General features: G+C 38.5%; 1 protein-coding gene across 1 annotated transcript in view; it reads right to left on the bottom strand.

The window, feature by feature from the left end:
- Positions 1-2,083: 2,083 nt before the first annotated feature.
- LOC106059333 (neuralized-like protein 4) overlaps positions 2,084-18,168 on the bottom strand; it is a 42,304-nt gene continuing 26,219 nt past the window's right edge. Inside the window, exon 27 of the mRNA XM_056008255.1 lies at positions 2,084-6,917. Within this exon, the coding sequence (XP_055864230.1) occupies positions 6,713-6,917 (205 nt within the window). The 3' untranslated portion in view covers positions 2,084-6,712. The remainder of the gene's footprint in view (positions 6,918-18,168) is intronic.

Here is an 18,168-nt window from a genome sequence, read left to right as displayed (position 1 = left end):
TGTCACCTGAATAGATTATGATGAAACCATGATGTGGCCAGTATATATGTGTTGTGAAGATAAGTTTGGTTGTGTTACCTGAATAGATTATGATGAAACCATGATGTGGCCAGTATATATGTGTTGTGAAGATAAGTTTGGTTGTGTCCCCTGAATAGATTATGATGAAACCATGATGTGGCCAGTATATATGTGTTGTGAAGATAAGTTTGGTTGTGTCCCCTGAATAGATTATGATGAAACCATGATGTGGCCAGTATATATGTGTTGTGAAGACTGTTTGGTTGTGTTACCTGAATAGATTATGATGAAACCATGATGTGGCCAGTATATATGTGTTGTGAAGACAGTTTGGTTGTGTCACCTGAATAGATTATGATGAAACCATGATGTGGCCAGTATATATGTGTTGTGAAGACAGTTTGGTTGTGTCACCTGAATAGATTATGATGAAACCATGATGTGGCCAGTATATATGTGTTGTGAAGATAAGTTTGGTTGTGTTACCTGAATAGATTATGATGAAACCATGATGTGGCCAGTATATATGTGTTGTGAAGATAAGTTTGGTTGTGTTACCTGAATAGATTATGATGAAACCATGATGTGACCAGTATATATGTGTTGTGAAGATAAGTTTGGTTGTGTTACCTGAATAGATTATGATGAAACCATGATGTGGCCAGTATATATGTGTTGTGAAGATAAGTTTGGTTGTGTCCCCTGAATAGATTATGATGAAACCATGATGTGGCCAGTATATATGTGTTGTGAAGATAAGTTTGGTTGTGTTACCTGAATAGATTATGATGAAACCATGATGTGGCCAGTATATATGTGTTGTGAAGACAGTTTGGTTGTGTCCCCTGAATAGATTATGATGAAACCATGATGTGGCCAGTATATATGTGTTGTGAAGATAAGTTTGGTTGTGTCCCCTGAATAGATTATGATGAAACCATGATGTGGCCAGTATATATGTGTTGTGAAGACAGTTTGGTTGTGTCACCTGAATAGATTAGGATGAAACCATGATGTGGCCAGTATATATGTGTTGTGAAGATTAGTTTGGTTGTGTCCCCTGAATAGATTATGATGAAACCATGATGTGGCCAGTATATATGTGTTGTGAAGACTGTTTGGTTGTGTTACCTGAATACATTATGATGAAACCATGATGTGGCCAGTATATATGTGTTGTGAAGACTGTTTGGTTGTGTTACCTGAATACATTATGATGAAACCATGATGTGGCCAGTATATATGTGTTGTGAAGACTGTTTGGTTGTGTCACCTGAATACATTATGATGAAACCATGATGTGGCCAGTATATATGTGTTGTGAAGACTGTTTGGTTGTGTTACCTGAATAGATTATGATGAAACCATGATGTGGCCAGTATATATGTGTTGTGAAGACTGTTTGGTTGTGTTACCTGAATAGATTATGATGAAACCATGATGTGGCCAGTATATATGTGTTGTGAAGACAATTTGGTTGTGTCACCTGAATAGATTATGATGAAACCATGATGTGGCCAGTATATATGTGTTGTGAAGATAAGTTTGGTTGTGTTACCTGAATAGATTATGATGAAACCATGATGTGGCCAGTATATATGTGTTGTGAAGATAAGTTTGGTTGTGTCCCCTGAATAGATTATGATGAAACCATGATGTGGCCAGTATATATGTGTTGTGAAGATAAGTTTGGTTGTGTTACCTGAATAGATTATGATGAAACCATGATGTGGCCAGTATATATGTGTTGTGAAGACAGTTTGGTTGTGTCACCTGAATAGATTATGATGAAACCATGATGTGGCCTGTATATATGTGTTGTGAAGATAAGTTTGGTTGTGTCCCCTGAATAGATTATGATGAAACCATGATGTGGCCGATCCACTTCTACTGACAAATCTTAGCAGATGGAATTAGAAAAGTGCATGTATCTTCTTGATCAATGTATTCAGTTGTGTTTCTGTATTTCTAAGTTAACGATTGTAATGTTTGCTACCTTGTTTGTTTGTATTTTTGTTCTAAATAAAGACAAAAAACAACCAGAAACAATTCAGAGGTAAAGTCACATGGTCAATGGTTTATTCCCATGATAGTGAAACAGTGTTCAAAACAATACACAGGCAAGAGTTCTCTGCACTTAATGAAGTTTTCATTTTAAAAAAAATTAATTAAAACTTATCACCTGGTAATGTACAAGTACCTATTTACTTTCTTGGTGATACATTGATCAAGTCACATTGATGATAAGTATCAACCAAGAGAAATCATTTAAAAATAAAAAGATACAATGCTTATCAAGAAAAAGTTTATACTAAGTAGCTTAATTTAAAAAAAAACAACAAGCATTATGAAATTGAATACTCACATCATGATAGCAACCAAAACAATAGAAAGGTTTTTACAACATATACTAGACCTAAACTGTGTAGGTCTTAAACATACATGTCCAACTAAACCAGGCATACTTCCATGCATTTCTAATCAAACAAGCAAACACAAACTCATGCATGATGTAACCAATGTTTAAGAATGGTATCTTATGAAAAATACTAAGGAAACTTCCATGCCTTGAGTTTATCCTTTATTTTTTTGCAACCAATAGGAAATGTTTCAGATACCTTTTTGGTTAAACAGCTATATCAGGTGGATAAGGTAAAAAAATCAATCTGCCTGGAGTTTGTGAGCAGAGGTTTCTGGATAGGAAGTATATAAAAAAAGGGAAAACTACAGGCAACAAGAACTAATGTTTCTCATGTTGGCTCAGTCCCTAGCTCTAGGTGTAATTAGACTATACAATCTCCCTGCACAAAGTAAATAAATCTATAATTCTCTCAGCCTACAATACCAAACTACAAAACAAACGTTTCTTTTTTACTGCGTTTAAAACCACATACAGACTTTCTGTTATTCTGTTAAATACTTTTGTACATTTGAGAAATATATACAATTGGTTGAAATAAATAATTCAATGTGAACCAAATATGTTTGAAGTACTAAACAAACACTCTCTTTAATCAAGAGATCAGTTTCCCATTTGAAATGAAGATGCTCTCTGTCCAAAAGTGTAATCAACAAAAACAGTGGCACAAAATAAATAACATGGCATCACATAATATGTACAAACAAACAAAACAAAACACTATAAAATTTCAGAATCAAAATGGCAACAACAAAAAAAAAAAAAAATGAATAAATAAATATATGTACACTATTAGAACTAACTCAACAGAAAACAAAAATGTACAAAATAATAACTAAGTCAACATCATTTACTATGTTTGAATACAGACATTTCATCTATGCCATCACGTGTATCAGATGACACCGTCTCTCCTGAAATCATGACTTGTCAATAAAACACCAAATACTACTCAGGAGTTATCAGGTGAAAACATTAAAGTAATACATGACTTCATGTCTGAACAAAACATTCAAATGACGATACCCATTTTCTTTCAAATTACCAAGCATAAAATGTATTTAATTATCACTTGTCAAAACACAACTTCAAATATTACAAAGAGAGATAACTACTCCAAGACATTCCTAGTATTAGTGTTCCACTGAACCAAATGGAAAACAAACATTTCCCTGACAGCTTAAAATCAGAAATAGCTCAGTTGGAGAACTGCAGTAGTGAAATGGAGCAAATATTTTTTCCAACCCCCCAAGGACAAGACCCTGTGATTACATTTTTGCCAAAGAAAATGGAAGTGATATTAAATATTTATGCAGCTTCGAATGGTGTCAACAACCAAAGAAATGTTACTGAAATTAGAAAGTTTTTTAAGTTGTTCACTTGAATATCAAAAGGGCATTAACATTTAAATTTGCCAATAAAATAATTTGAAAACAATGTGTTTAAATCCAAAACACTTAGAAAAAAAGCAAAATATTTTTTTAAAATCCTTTTGTTAAATACAAAGCTTATCTAAGGGAACTCTGCACTTACAATTTATCCCTCAATAATGTAGAAGCTTATTTGATATCAAACAAATTAATTACCAATAATAAATGGACTAATTGGCTAATTTTTAATTGATTGATGTTTTGTTAGGTACAATAAATGTTTAAGTTTCAACTTGAGCCGAGAATGGATATGGGAGATATAACACATACAATTATCCAAAACCCTAAATATTTAGCCATATCTGTGAATAATGAAGGAAAATTTTCCCTTATTCGTTAAAAACAAAATAATTAATTATCAATAATTAATTGACTAATTGTTTAATTCATTTTTCTTATTGCTTCATGTATTGTCTATGCCAATCAATAGGTACTTGATCCGAGAATGTGTGAGGGAGACAAAGTTTACAAACTTTTTACAAGACAGATTTAATGAATCAATATATGCTTATACAAAAAGTGCTAGATTTAAATATGGATGTACATGGTTAGCTTCCCAATCAGTTAAAATATTTGAGCAATAATGCTTAGTGTATATTTTAAATTACTTATCACATTATATTTCAATGTCAATATGAGAATATTCAAGACACACTTCTCACCGCTGTGTCAACTAAAATATTTATATAATCAAGTACAAAAATAATATAAAAGTATCTAAATATTACTATTCTGTAGTAAAATAAAAGCACTCTAGTTAAAATTCACCTGATTTGATAAATGGACAACAAATTTTTTCATTTGTTTAATCGACAAAAAGTTATAACCACCACACACACACACATCTCTTTAATTATATAATTATTGTAATTTTTTTTTATAGTGGGGTAAAATAGTAATTTATAAGATAAAATTAGAAGGTGATAACATTTTTTTTAATAACCTTTTCTTTCAGACAGGGCATTGATGAATTCAACATTATTCATATATACCAACTTGCCTTAGCTGATATAGAAGAGAGCATCTGGTTGCATGTGGCCTCAGAACGAGACAGCTGGAGGTCACTCACGAAGGCAGCGGGATACACATTTGAGACCAAAAGAAAATCTGCTGCCGAGGACAGACGGAGATGGCGAAAAGAAAATCTAACTAGACCACCTGTGGACAATGGTTATGCTTGCCCTGGGTGTGGCAAAATGTGTAGGTCACAGTTGGGACTGCGCAGCCACTGGAAATACTGCATTCCTCACTGATCTTTGTACTCGAAGACAAGCCTTATTATTATATATACCATAACATTCTTCAAACATAAAAAGATTGAGTAGCAAAAAAAAAGTAAAAACATCACTTGTCTGCCATTAGCATAAAAATTCAATCCCATGGTACGGTGGGAAGCGTGGTCGAGAGGCTAAGTGCGCTACCTAGAAGGGGGCTCGAGGTTCGACACCCGACTCGGGCAGAGTTGTGTTTACTGAGCGCCTAAAGGCAGCACAGAAAACCAACTCCTAGATACCCCCTCCCCCCCACTGGTCCACAAACGAGATTGGACCAAAGCGCTCTGAGCATGCTATAAGCATGAAAGTAGCGCTATATAAAAGCTATAATAATATGGACACATAATACCACCACTGTAATACCAATGTAACTACAAATATCTTGATTCTGTACTGGGCCAAATGAGAAGAAGCCAATGTAAGCACACACATACACACAATAGTAAACACAATAAAAAAAAAAGTGCCAATGAAAGAAGAGATTCTGTTTAAGTTATCGCCATGATTAAAACCAAACTAACAGGAATGGATATTTATAATCATTAGATTAAACCAAACTAGACTGAAACAGGAATTGAAACATAGAAGTAAAATACATAGATGTAATACTGACAGTCAGAATACTGTCCTTAAGTCCTTTCAGTTGATCTGTTACTTAAAATTTGACGGGGGAAATTAAAAACGCTTCATGGTCATGCTGACCAACATAGCCATTGGCCTAAACTTAACTACCTGAATCTCAAGATGCTACACATTTTCACCAACTTAATAAACAGTAAATACTTCTGAACTAAACAACAACTTAATCCTTTTAAATTCAATCCCATGGTACTTTATATTTAGTGGGACTAACATACTGTTAAATTCAACAACATTTCTGTACAGTTTTAAATATCAATGCTAGAACTATCAGTTAGAATTTCATTACTAACTTACAATGTTTTATGTACAGACTTCTCGTCCTTCATTAAAAAAAACTCTTAATACTGCACATTATAGATTGTGTTTGACTGGAACATTAACACAAAAAGTAAACAACAAATTGAATATCAACTTTCAATGTCCACTGATCATGTGACCTCAACTATGCTAAGGGCCATTCTTATATTGCTTTTATTTTCAAATTGAATGATTTATTATTTATTTACACGAGGAAAATTGTTTCTTCTTAGGAAGAAAATTCATCAAGAGAGGACAAAATTCATTGACACTATCAAGAAATCTGATTGTAAAGGAAATGCATAAAGGAAATAAACTAAAAATTCACTATAAATATCTATGTGAAATAAGAAGAAAAGAACAAATGAGACCAAACAATTGTTCCTCTTATTTTTTAAAATTTGTTTCTTTTGTGACAATATTTTGATATAACCTTTGAAGGATACATGCCTATCATAAAATGAACTTACTGAGCCGCTCTATCTGACAAAGTTGAGACATCTCAAAATAAGTGCAAAGCATTTTCTCTCAAAGTATCAAATACTAAACTACTAAAAAAGTAACCTCATTAAGAACATAGCACATCAATACATTCTGACTTATTACAGGAGACATGATATGTATGACACTTATTCCACCCGCAGCAACAGAGCCTGTAGTAGTGTGGAGCCCCTTTCTTTAGTCACCCAGTCAATCTCAGAGTTTTTAAAGTAGGGGTCTACCTGGGCTTTGTCCTCATCAACCTGCGGACTGACTTTGTAGGAGCCTGGTTTCACCCACACCTGGAATGCTGCTCGACCCTCATAACTCTTTTTAGTTTTGCTATCTGTAAATCTGTTCAAACAGAAAACATTGGATGAGTTATTAGGAATAGATCTATACTATTATAACTAGCGGCAGATAGTGTGTTAGTCTACTATAGTCCAGGGAAATATCTTTGTTTTAGCTTATAAATAACAGATGTTGCATCAAATGAGAGCACCATTACAAAATATGTGTATCCACATGTTCATCTGGTCATGTGTGTTAATTAGTTACTTAAAGTCTTCTAAGTCATGCTTTTCTTGGTTGATTCAGGCAACCCATTCCATGCCATTGCCATTATATTATTGCTACTTTACTTATTAAATTTCTGATTTTACTAATGATGTTACAAACCTCTCATTTGTTTTAGTTTTTTGCTAGTCTTAATAACTTAACTTTTTCTGGGTGGAAAGACATGCTCCAATTTGATTCTCATTTCTGTAATTCATCTCATTCTCTTTGTAAAATTTCTGTATCTTGTCTTGCTTTTTTTGTTCTATATATTATGCAGTCGTCTGCAAGTTTCTAAACTAATGCAGTTAGGTAGATGTTTGTAAATTAGAAACAGAAGTTTTCCTCAGACTTATTCCTTGAGGCATCTGAGTTTACTGTTTTTACTGGTTTGGAGCCATTTAAATTTATCATTACAGTTTCTTCTCTCTCTCTCTGTCAGAATGGGAGGGTGTAAGTTTAAGATATATTTCGATCAGAAACTACTGTATAAGATAATATCTGACAGACATCAGAATGTGTGTTTGTTATTAATATGTCAGACCTATGAATATGTATTTCCCATTATTGATGGTAAAAAGGATTTAATTATTCCTCTATAGTTAAAGCTGTCATAAAAAAAAAATGTACAGATGAAAAGGAATGTAGATGTGGTATATAACAAAAGAAAATGTTCCAGTTATTTCTCTCTGTCCTCTATATATGTGCTGGTAATGCAAATCAAATACGTTAAGCATTCATTCCATTGATCGACACATTATTTATAAACATTTTTCAACTTTAGATTACAATGGAACATTGAAAACAATTTTTTTTTATATCCAATGAGTTTGATATGTAGAAACTTGAGTAAAAACAAGGTGAAAAAAGAAGTTTAAGTTTGTGTTTGCCAATGTTTGTATTCTTTCAGGTATTTATTAGTTCTTTTGTTTATAGAATTAGCATCAACACAGATTTGTTTAGTTTCTAAAGCAAGATTTTTCTGGCCTAATAATTATTTCATTTCATCCATTTTTTTTTAGTATTGACACATAATAAATACGTTTCAAGAATTAAATCAGAAGACCAAAAAATTGAACGAATTGACAATGATCGTTATATTTTTTTAAATTGAGTCTGTTAATATTATTAATGAGTTAAGTCATGGTAATTGATTTAATGTGATTTAGGTGTGGGTTTCATAGATTGTATTGTGTGAGTAGAAAAAAATTGATTATCTATGCCAGAGATGGTGAAATTGGGACATCTCCTGCAAATATTACATAACATATTTTGATTGTGTTAATGTTAATTGTGTCTAATTAAAATTCTTGCAGAAAATGATTTTCGTAAAATACCTGAAAAGTAAAAGTATTGATTGTGGAATTTGAAAACAAATTTGTAAGTTCTTAATCTTCAATATTCTCAGTTAGCCCCTTAATGGCTGACTGCAATAGGAATGATTTCATGACAATGACTTGTAACATCATTAGTAAAATCAGAAATTTAATAAGTAAAGTAGCAATAATATAATGGCTATGGCATGGAATGATTTCCTGACAATGACTGGCTGCAATAGGAATGATTTCCTGACAATGACTGACTGCAATAGGAATGATTTCCTGACAATGACTGACTGCAATAGGAATGATTTCATGACAATGACTGACTGCAATAGGAATGATTTCATGACAATGACTGACTGCAATAGGTTTGATTTTGATTTGAGGCACATCGGCACAATTTAGGCCATGTCGTGCCTGCAGTCCCTCAAGGACCACTCTCTCTCTAAACATCAAGGGCCAGATTCTATACAGTCATATAATTAAAATCAGGGTCTATTCACAGTTAAAATAGTAAAGGTAGTAAAAATTTAAATATTTGGTAAAAATCTAATGTAAATAGTGCATGTTCACAAATTCAGAAATCAGATCTTCGTAGATAGCCCCACTTCCCGAATAAAGCCCAGTACCTTCCCAGGGTCGACATTATTAAATAGTGTTTTTAGATTAGTGGGTCTAAAATATTTCGCCCTGACATCCTGGTATCTGGGGCAATCAACGAGGATATGTTCCACGGTGAGGCGAGAGTCACAGTACTCGCAAAGTGGGGGCTCCTCTCTCTTCAGTACAAAAGAGTGCGTGATGTAGGTGTGGCCAATCCTAAGTCTGGACATGGTTGTGCTACCACGCCTTGTCAGACCCTTAGATGTGGGCCGCCACCTGACATCCGCCACAATCTGCCTGAGTTTACTGTGAGTCTCAGCCTCCCATCGGTTCTGCCACTCTCGATAGGTGGCAGAGGCAATACTTTGTCTCAGGTCCGAGTAGGGAATTTGGGTTCCTGACACCGCATGATTTAGGGCTCTCTTTGCTTCTCTGTCTGCGGCTTCGTTTCCCTCAATGCCAACATGGGAGGGGACCCAGATGAAGGTGACATCCCTACGGTCGGCTGTTATTTGGTCCAACAGCTTCAGGCTCTTATGTACCAATGGGATGTCAGTCTTCATCCGCCCCAAAGCTTGCAATGCAGATTTGGAGTCGGAGCAGATTATAAATTTACTCCTTTCTGATGCTTTTACGGCCATAAGTGCAAGCAATATTGCGTGCAATTCGGCCGTAAAGATGGAGCAGCCATCGGGGAGTCTACGGGAGATTGTTTTGTTCCGAAAGGAGCAGGCACACGGCTTCCCTCCATTTTGGATCCGTCTGTGTAGATGGTGCCACAATCTCCGTAGCTCTCCTGCAGTTCCCTAAAGTGGACTTGTAGTATGCTTGGGTCTGTATTTTCTTTTTTGAAATTAAGGAGGGATAAATTTAATTTGGGTTTATTCATTAGCCAAGGAGGATTCTGAGGGGTTTCTATTTTAGAGATTTGGTCAATGGGTGGGGTTAAATTTTGGATGGGTTCTCTCATTCGAAGGCCCAACGGCTGTATGACGTTAGGCCTTCGATTGTATAATTCTACCTCTGTGGGGTTAAATATGGAGTCAAAAGCAGGGTTCGTGGGGTTGGATTTTAGCTTGACTATATACTGCACTGCAAGCTTTTTCATTCTTATATCCATGGGGAGTTCTCCAGCCTCCACATGGAGACTTGGGATAGGTGATGTACGAAACGCGCCGAGACAGAGACGCAGGGCAGCATTTTGTATTGGTTCCAGTATTTTTAGGTACGACTTCCTTGCTGCTCCATATATTATGGATCCGTAGTCTAGCTTGGATCGAATTAGACTCCGATAGAGCAGCAGCAAGGTATCTCTGTCAGCTCCCCAGTCCGTATGGCAGAGTACTCTTAGTATGTTTAATGACTTTTGGCATTTCTTCTTAAGTTCCTTAATGTGGGGGAGAAAATTAAATTTGGAATCTAAGGTGAGGCCTAAAAATTTTGTAGTTTTCACGACAGGGATCTTCTTTTTGTGTATAAATAGTTCAGGGTCTGGGTGGAGTCCCCTTAGATTACAAAAATGCATACTAACTGTTTTGGAGTCTGAGAATTTGAAACCATTATAGTTTGTCCAACCCTGAATTTTGTTTAAACATAACTGTAATTTCCTTTCTAAGGTGTTCATGTTTTTCCCATAAGTAAGAATGACAAAGTCATCAACATACAAAGAGCACTCTATGCCAGGGGACAGCGCATTTATGATGCTATTTATTTTAATGTTGAACAGGGTGACTGACAGAATGCTGCCCTGGGGTACACCCATTTCCTGGTCATGAGTGTCAGAAGCGGAGTTGCCCACTCGGACCTGAAATTTTCGATCTTTCAGGAACTCCTCCACAAAACGGGGGAGGTGTCCCTTAAGCCCCATAAGCGCCAGGTCACGTAGAATGCCATGTTTCCAGGTTGTGTCATAGGCCTTTTCTATATCGAAGAATACAGCTACTAGATGTTCTCTTCTGAGTAATGCATTTCTAATATAAGCTTCCAGCCTTACCAGGTGGTCAGTTGTTGTCCGCCCCTGCCGGAATCCGCACTGGTAGTTTGAGATCACTTTATTCCTTTCCAGGTACCAGACCAGCCTACTGTTAATCATTCTTTCCATGGTTTTGCAGATGCAGCTTGTTAGTGCTATTGGTCGATAGTTAGCTGGGTCAGAGCCGTCTCTTCCCGGTTTAGGTATCGGTATAACTGTGGCTTTCCTCCAACTGTTTGGGAAAGCGCCTGTTTGCCACACACAGTTATAGACCCCTAGCAGGACTGCCAATGAGGGTTCGGGAAGGTGCTTGAGGAACTGGTAATGGATTTCGTCTTCTCCAGGCGCTGTGTCATGTGACTTGTCCAGCGATTCCCTCAGTTCCTCAAGCGAGAACGGTTTGTTGTAGTCTTCATTGTTCTCTGACCTGAAATCAATGGGGTGTCTTTCCTCCCTGGTTTTGACTTTTTGGAACTCTGGCGTGTAGTGTGCAGTGGATGATTTTTCTGCTATTGAGGATGCAAGGCAGTCAGCTATTTCTCTGTGGGACGTGACAGTTCGTCCTTGGTTTTTCAAATGCCCTATTGCATTTGATTCTTTCCCTTTGATTCGCCTTACTGCCTTCCAAACCGCTCTAGCAGAAGTTTTGGCATCCAGACTGCCGACAAAACTTCTCCAGGAATTCCTTTTGGCTGACCGTATGGTTTGTCTAGCCTTTGCTCTAGCTATCCTGAATAGCTTTAGGTTTTCCTGGGAAGGATTCTTTATAAATGCAGCCAGTCGTTTTTTCCTATCACCAATAGCACTTTTGCAAGCTGTATCAAACCATGGTTTGCTAGGCCGTTTTGGATTTGCAGAGGTTAGGGGTACAACTTTCCTGGCTATACTTAGTAGCTTGCTAGCAAAGGTATCAGCTGGGTTCTGTTCATGGAGGATATTTTCTGTGATATCCTCAGAGCATCTTTTTTGGAATTGTTCCCAATCGGCCTTATTCAGTTTCCACCGCTGAGGTCGTCCCAATGAAGGGAGATTGTTAGTAATGATGATTGGGAAGTGATCGACTGCAATAGGAAGGATGTCGCCATACAGGTCGAGAATTTTGGGTTTCCCAGACCTGTCGAGACGGAGATCAGCAAGTCTGGGGCAGTCAAACAGAATATGAGGCACGGTTTCCTCTTCTTCCCCGCAGCGAGGGCACCGTGAATCGAAATTTGGCCATAGCCGCGAGAAATATGAGCCAACAGGACAGTGGCCTGTCCTGCACTGTGCTATAATAGCTTGCTCAGGCCTGGACAGCCTCCACCACGGGGAAGTGCGGTCAGGGCGCCTCATGCGCTCCTAGACTCCACGGGCTTTTTGGGACTTGTCCCAGCACTCAAACCACTTTTCCATTTCTGTTTTTTGTATTATAGACAGGGCTTGATGAAAGCTTACAGCCTGATCAGTGGGTGGAATTTGCCCTCCCTGGTGGGCCAAAGAGTCTGCGATTGTGTTGCCAGTCACACCTATGTGACTCGGTATCCACTGCATTATTACAGGGGTGCCATAGCGTTGTTTGATGTTATGTGAAGCCATGATGACAGTGTTGATATTGGGGGGCCATGGTCCGGGGCTTTGCAAAGCATGTAGTACAGATTTTGAGTCAGTGACCACAACAATCTGTGTTGCCCTCAAATGTCCCTCGCCGAGTTGAGAGTCAATGACTTTTAAGGCTTCACAGACTGCCATGGTCTCCGCATCAAAACTGCAAACACTACCACATGGTCCAAAGATTTTGACTGTGTGAGAGCCAAGAAAGTCGATGTAGGCTCCATAGCCTGCTCTTCCAGAATATATTGATGCCGATCCATCAGTGTATGCAAAAACAGCACTGGGCTTGAAGGTATTAATGGTCTCCAGAGCTAGGATTTGAGGGTCGTTAGATGAACGGCTTTGCTGAGTGGCATTAGGGTCTACTAATTTCAAGCGTATGTCTGGGGTTGTTGGGCGACACCAAGGGGGAAGGGGATGAAAGCGTTGAATGTTTTGTCGGTTGGTAGAGAGGCCAGCTTCATCAGATAGTCTAGTGGCATGATGCATAAAAGACTGCATCTGGATACGTCTTCTGCATCTCCAACCATCCACTAGTTTTCTAGCTGGGAGGTATTCATCCAGCCTTTTATACCGCTCATAGCAGGTCAGTACTGACCTTTCCCTCCTAAGGGTTAGTGGAGCTATATTAGCCATTATTTCAGCCGCATTCACTGGACTTGTCCTAAAGGTTCCACAGACAAATCTTAGTGCTTGGGACTGTATTTTATCAAGTTGTTCAAGAGCAGTCCTAGAGCCATAAATTTGCACAGGTAGGCTGTAGTCTATCTGTGATCGGACTGCTCCTAAATACAGGGATCGGAGCATGTCTGCTCGGGCTCCCCACTTCGTGGATGCCAGCTTCCGCACAATGCAAAGTTTCCCTGAGGCCTTTCTTACAACATCCTGGATGTGCTCACACATTTTTAGTTTGCGATCTAAAGTTACACCAAGGTACTTGGGTAGCTTTTCCATGCTGAGAGCCACTCCGTTGAGGGAGAGCTGGAAAGGTTGCCTGAGAATGCCAGTCCCGAGCGTGAACAGAGAATAGACCGTCTTGGAGGTGTTTATTTCTAGCCTCCATTTTTGTGTGTATGAGCAGAGCGTATGGAGGTCCTCCTGTAGCACTTTTTGTATAGAGGATGCGCTCCTTCCGGATTTCCAAAGGACAATATCATCAGCATATAGCAGCTTTTGGCATTTTAGCTGAGCCGGTAGGTCATTTATGAAGGCCGTGAAAAGGGCGCATGACAGGACGGAGCCCTGGGGGAGGCCGTGCTCGAGGGTCATTTCCCCTGAGACTTCTCCGTACATCCTTGTTCTTATTGTACGCTCTTGTAGGAAGTCTCTAATCCAGTAATATATCCATCCCCGCACCCCCACGGCTATTATCTTATGAAGCAAACCAGGCCGCCATACTTTATCATATGCCTGTTTTAAGTCAATGAAGACTGCGTATGTGCTTTCGGTCATTTGGAATCCATCTGCTACGCTCTGCACAAAGATGTTGACTTGGTCTATAGCGGACATTCCAGCCCTGAAACCAGCCTGTTCTGGAGCTATAAGACGGGCACTCTCAAGGTACCAAACCAGACGCTCATTTACCATTTTTTCAGCCATCTTTCCCACACAAGATGTGAGTGAGATGGGCCTGTAGCCCTCAGCAGTGGAAGCATCTTTTCCCTTTTTTGGTATAGGAATAATGGTGGCACGTTTCCAGGCCCTGGGCAGATGACCATCTGCCCAGGTTCTATTTACGAATGCCAAGAGCACGGCCCTTCCTTTCCCCCCTACATGTTTAAGCATTTCGGGGGTAATACCATCCGGCCCGGGAGCCTTTTTAAGCTGGCATTTCCTTATGGCAGCATTAAGCTCGCCTATCGAGAAGGGGGAGTTCATCGTTCCCTCAGCACTTTCGGTCTGTGGTTCCTTTCGGTCTTTTTTTTTCATCAGCTTTGCGAGATTTATCAATGGCTTTGGACATTGGGGACTTCTTGGCAGCCTTGTTGATCTTGGCAAAATATTTTTTCAACAAGGTGGCAATTTTCTTTTTCGATGAAATGGTTACCCCACTCGGTGAAGATAATGGGGTTGCTGTTTTCGTACGCCCAGCATTTTCGAGATTTCTCAGAAGACTCCAAGCCTTAGAGCTATCCCTTAGGTTTAACCTTGCACAGGTGTTGGTCCAACGTTCTCGTTTTTCCCTGTTAACAGACGTTTTGACTAGTAGGCTGAGTCTGTTGTATTTCTGCCTGAGTGTTGGATTGTTTGGGTTCTTTTGGACCTTTTTGTATGCCCTTCTCCGAGCCATAACAAGTTTGTTGATTTCAGCCGTCCAAAAGTTTTTGAATTTTTTACAAGGGTAAGTTCGAGGAATAAACTTTTTAGCCATGCCCAGGATAGCTGCTGTTATTTGACGGTACACAAGGTCGACAGAGCTAGACTCTACATTGATTTTTTCAAGGGCATTGTCGACAGCTGTCTCGTATCCTTTCCAATTAGCCTTAATATAGCACCACTTTCGTGGTTCTTTAGTGGACTTGGTGTTCATTTTAGAAAGAGTGGCAGTCAGTAATATTGGAAGGTGGTCACTACCAATATCGCCTAGTACTTGATAAGTTATGACAGATTCCAAGTTAGCAGAGACTAAAGAAAGATCTGGTCGTGATAGTGAACCATTGCTAGCATGCAGAAGAGTAGGAGGAGAGTGTTTATTTTGCAAAAGAAAAAGGTTAGTAGAATTGCACAGGTCATGAACTTTTTTACCAGACTGATCAGTGTCATCATAGCCCCAGGAAGGTGAATGGGCATTTAGATCTCCAGCTATGATAGTGTCTACAGTTATTGTTTCTCTGACATCTAAAGCCAGTTCTTGTTTTGGTGGATTATAAACATTGATGCACTTGAAGCGTCTATTATTTTTCCAAATTTCTAATACCAAAGTGTCTGTCCTCCCCTGACTCAAGTCTGTGGACACTTTCTTGGCGACCAGAGCATTAGCCACCAATGTAACCAGGCCTCGGCAATCCCCACAGGAGCAGCGGAAAACAGAGTACCCGGGTATTGAGACACTTCTTTTTTCACCTATCAGACATTCTTGTAGTAAGGCAACATCCACACACTCTTTGTGGAGCAGGTTAGTTATTTCAAGTGTCTTTGGAATAAGTCCTCGGACGTTACATTGAAGGACTTTGAAAGTTTTAGCATCAGATTTGGAAATTTGGGGATCATGTTGCTTTATCTTTCCAGCTAAATTAGTGTGGGGGATACTTACTTTCCCAGTATGAGGTGTTGGTGTTGGGTTAATTTTTTCTGAGACTTTTGGTTTTTTAATTGTAGTGTTTGTTTGGGGGAAAAAGGATGTTATCAGGGTTTGTGTGTTGGGAAGAACGGTAGCTCTTTTTTCACAACGTGGCCCGTTCTCCCTATGTACCAACGTTGCGAGGCGATTAGTAGCACATTTTTCGATGCCAGGCCTAATGCCCTTTACCTGGCCAGCGGAGCCTGTTAGGGTCTGCTCAGACCCGCTTTTCTTTGTAAATTTACTCGACATTGTTGTATGGGTTCCTCCAGGGGGAGGAGATTTGGGTTGCCCCTTAGAGCGAGCAGTGAAGAACAGTCCAGACATGAACATTGAACTATGAATCGATCGAAAGATCAGTTAACTCAACCACTCGCTCGTATGGGCAGGGTTTAATCCACGAAAGTGGAGTGAGGCAGGAGACTTTTTTTTAAAGCCACCAGTTTAGGGCCCACAAATTTTGATGGCTTGACCCTCCACTAGTCTCCAGGGCGGCGGCTGATCAGTTCAGCATTAGCTAGAACCACGAGAGACACAAATCCCTACACAATACGAGTGTGCAGGGGTTATGTTGATCAGATCTTAGCATTACCCAGACCTCACCAGCAGAACTCTGCACCAGGAGAGCATGAGAGCCTGCTAGGAAAGTTGGGGCTCCCGCAACGTTAGCCTTTTTCAGACCACCCTGAGAGCAAAGGGTGGACTTACTCCAGTTACCAGAGGACACCACGAGGAGGTCGGCGGGCACTGTCCCCCCATGACAATGGCTGACTGCAATAGGAATGATTTCATGACAATGGCTGACTGCAATAGGAATGATTTCCTGCTGCAATAGGAATGATTTCATGACAATGACTGACTGCAATAGGAATGATTTCCTGACAATGGCTGACTGCAATAGGAATGATTTCATGACAATGACTGACTGCAATAGGAATGATTTCATGACAATGACTGACTGCAATAGGAATGATTTCCTGACAATGGCTGACTGCAATAGGAATGATTTCATGACAATGACTGACTGCAATAGGAATGATTTCATGACAATGGCTGACTGCAATAGGAATGATTTCATGACAATGGCTGACTGCAATAGGAATGATTTCATGACAATGGCTGACTGCAATAGGAATGATTTCATGACAATGGCTGACTGCAATAGGAATGATTTCATGACAATGGCTGACTGCAATAGGAATGATTTCATGACAATGGCTGACTGCAATAGGAAGGATTTCATGACAATGGCTGACTGCAATAGGAATGATTTCATGGCAATGGCTGACTGATTTAATGTCTGAGAGCAATATGAATGATTTCATGTAAAGTAGAGAGAGAACTGCTTCTTGAGTTCAAGAACATTATAAAAAAGGTGAACAATTACAAAGTTCTTATAATTTATTTTGTTTGGACAGATTGTGTGTGAGTGATGTCTGTTTATTTTTATTTGACCATGAACTTTGACTGTAGTCATTAGAAATTGTTAAACTATATTATTAAATTAGAAACAGTTGAATTGTAAGACAATGTGTATGTCTGAGATAGTGTCAATGTAAAAGTGCAATGGCAATACCTGGTTATTTTCCATTAGAATTAAGGCATATTTTTATTTATAAATTCTAATTGATATGCATATGTGCATTGTGATATATGAAGCTGTATGCCTGTCTATATAGTGTTTATACAAATCACTATATGACCACTCTTGATAAAACCTGGCACAAATATTCTTTACATTGTTCCAGAAGCCATTTGATATGTTAAAACCCCTGTTCTTATCTAATCTATAAACAAAGATTCGCCTCACAATTTCTCCCCTATCAGTTTCCAGGTATATTTTATTTCCAAGAACTCTGGTCTTACTACTCTCTTAAATAGATGCCTAGTGGAAACAGCAGGGGCAATAGAAGGAAACTGTAATGCAAGTTAACTTATGATCTAGTACTGGTGCTAAGTACAAATAATCATAATGATGGACAGTCATTATCCAAAAGAACTTGTAAAGCTACAGCAAAGACAAACAGACACAAAAACTCTTGTTCTCCTGGCAATCAAATAATTCAATAGAAACAATCTGATATAAACTTTTCACATGTTAATTATGACTGAGTCTGGTGTGAATGTACATTTTGTTTTTTTTTATAGTTATAATGTTTTGTTTGGTGTAATGCACAAATTGTAAGACAAATTCCCTTGCGGACAATAAAGATTATTATTATTATTGCTATTATTATATTATTTTTCATTAGTTATGGTTAATGAGAATGAGAGCAGCAACAT

This window comes from Biomphalaria glabrata, chromosome 13 (genome assembly GCF_947242115.1).
Source record: "Biomphalaria glabrata chromosome 13, xgBioGlab47.1, whole genome shotgun sequence".
NCBI lineage: Eukaryota > Metazoa > Mollusca > Gastropoda > Planorbidae > Biomphalaria > Biomphalaria glabrata.
This window is presented reverse-complemented; position numbering and strand designations above follow the sequence as displayed.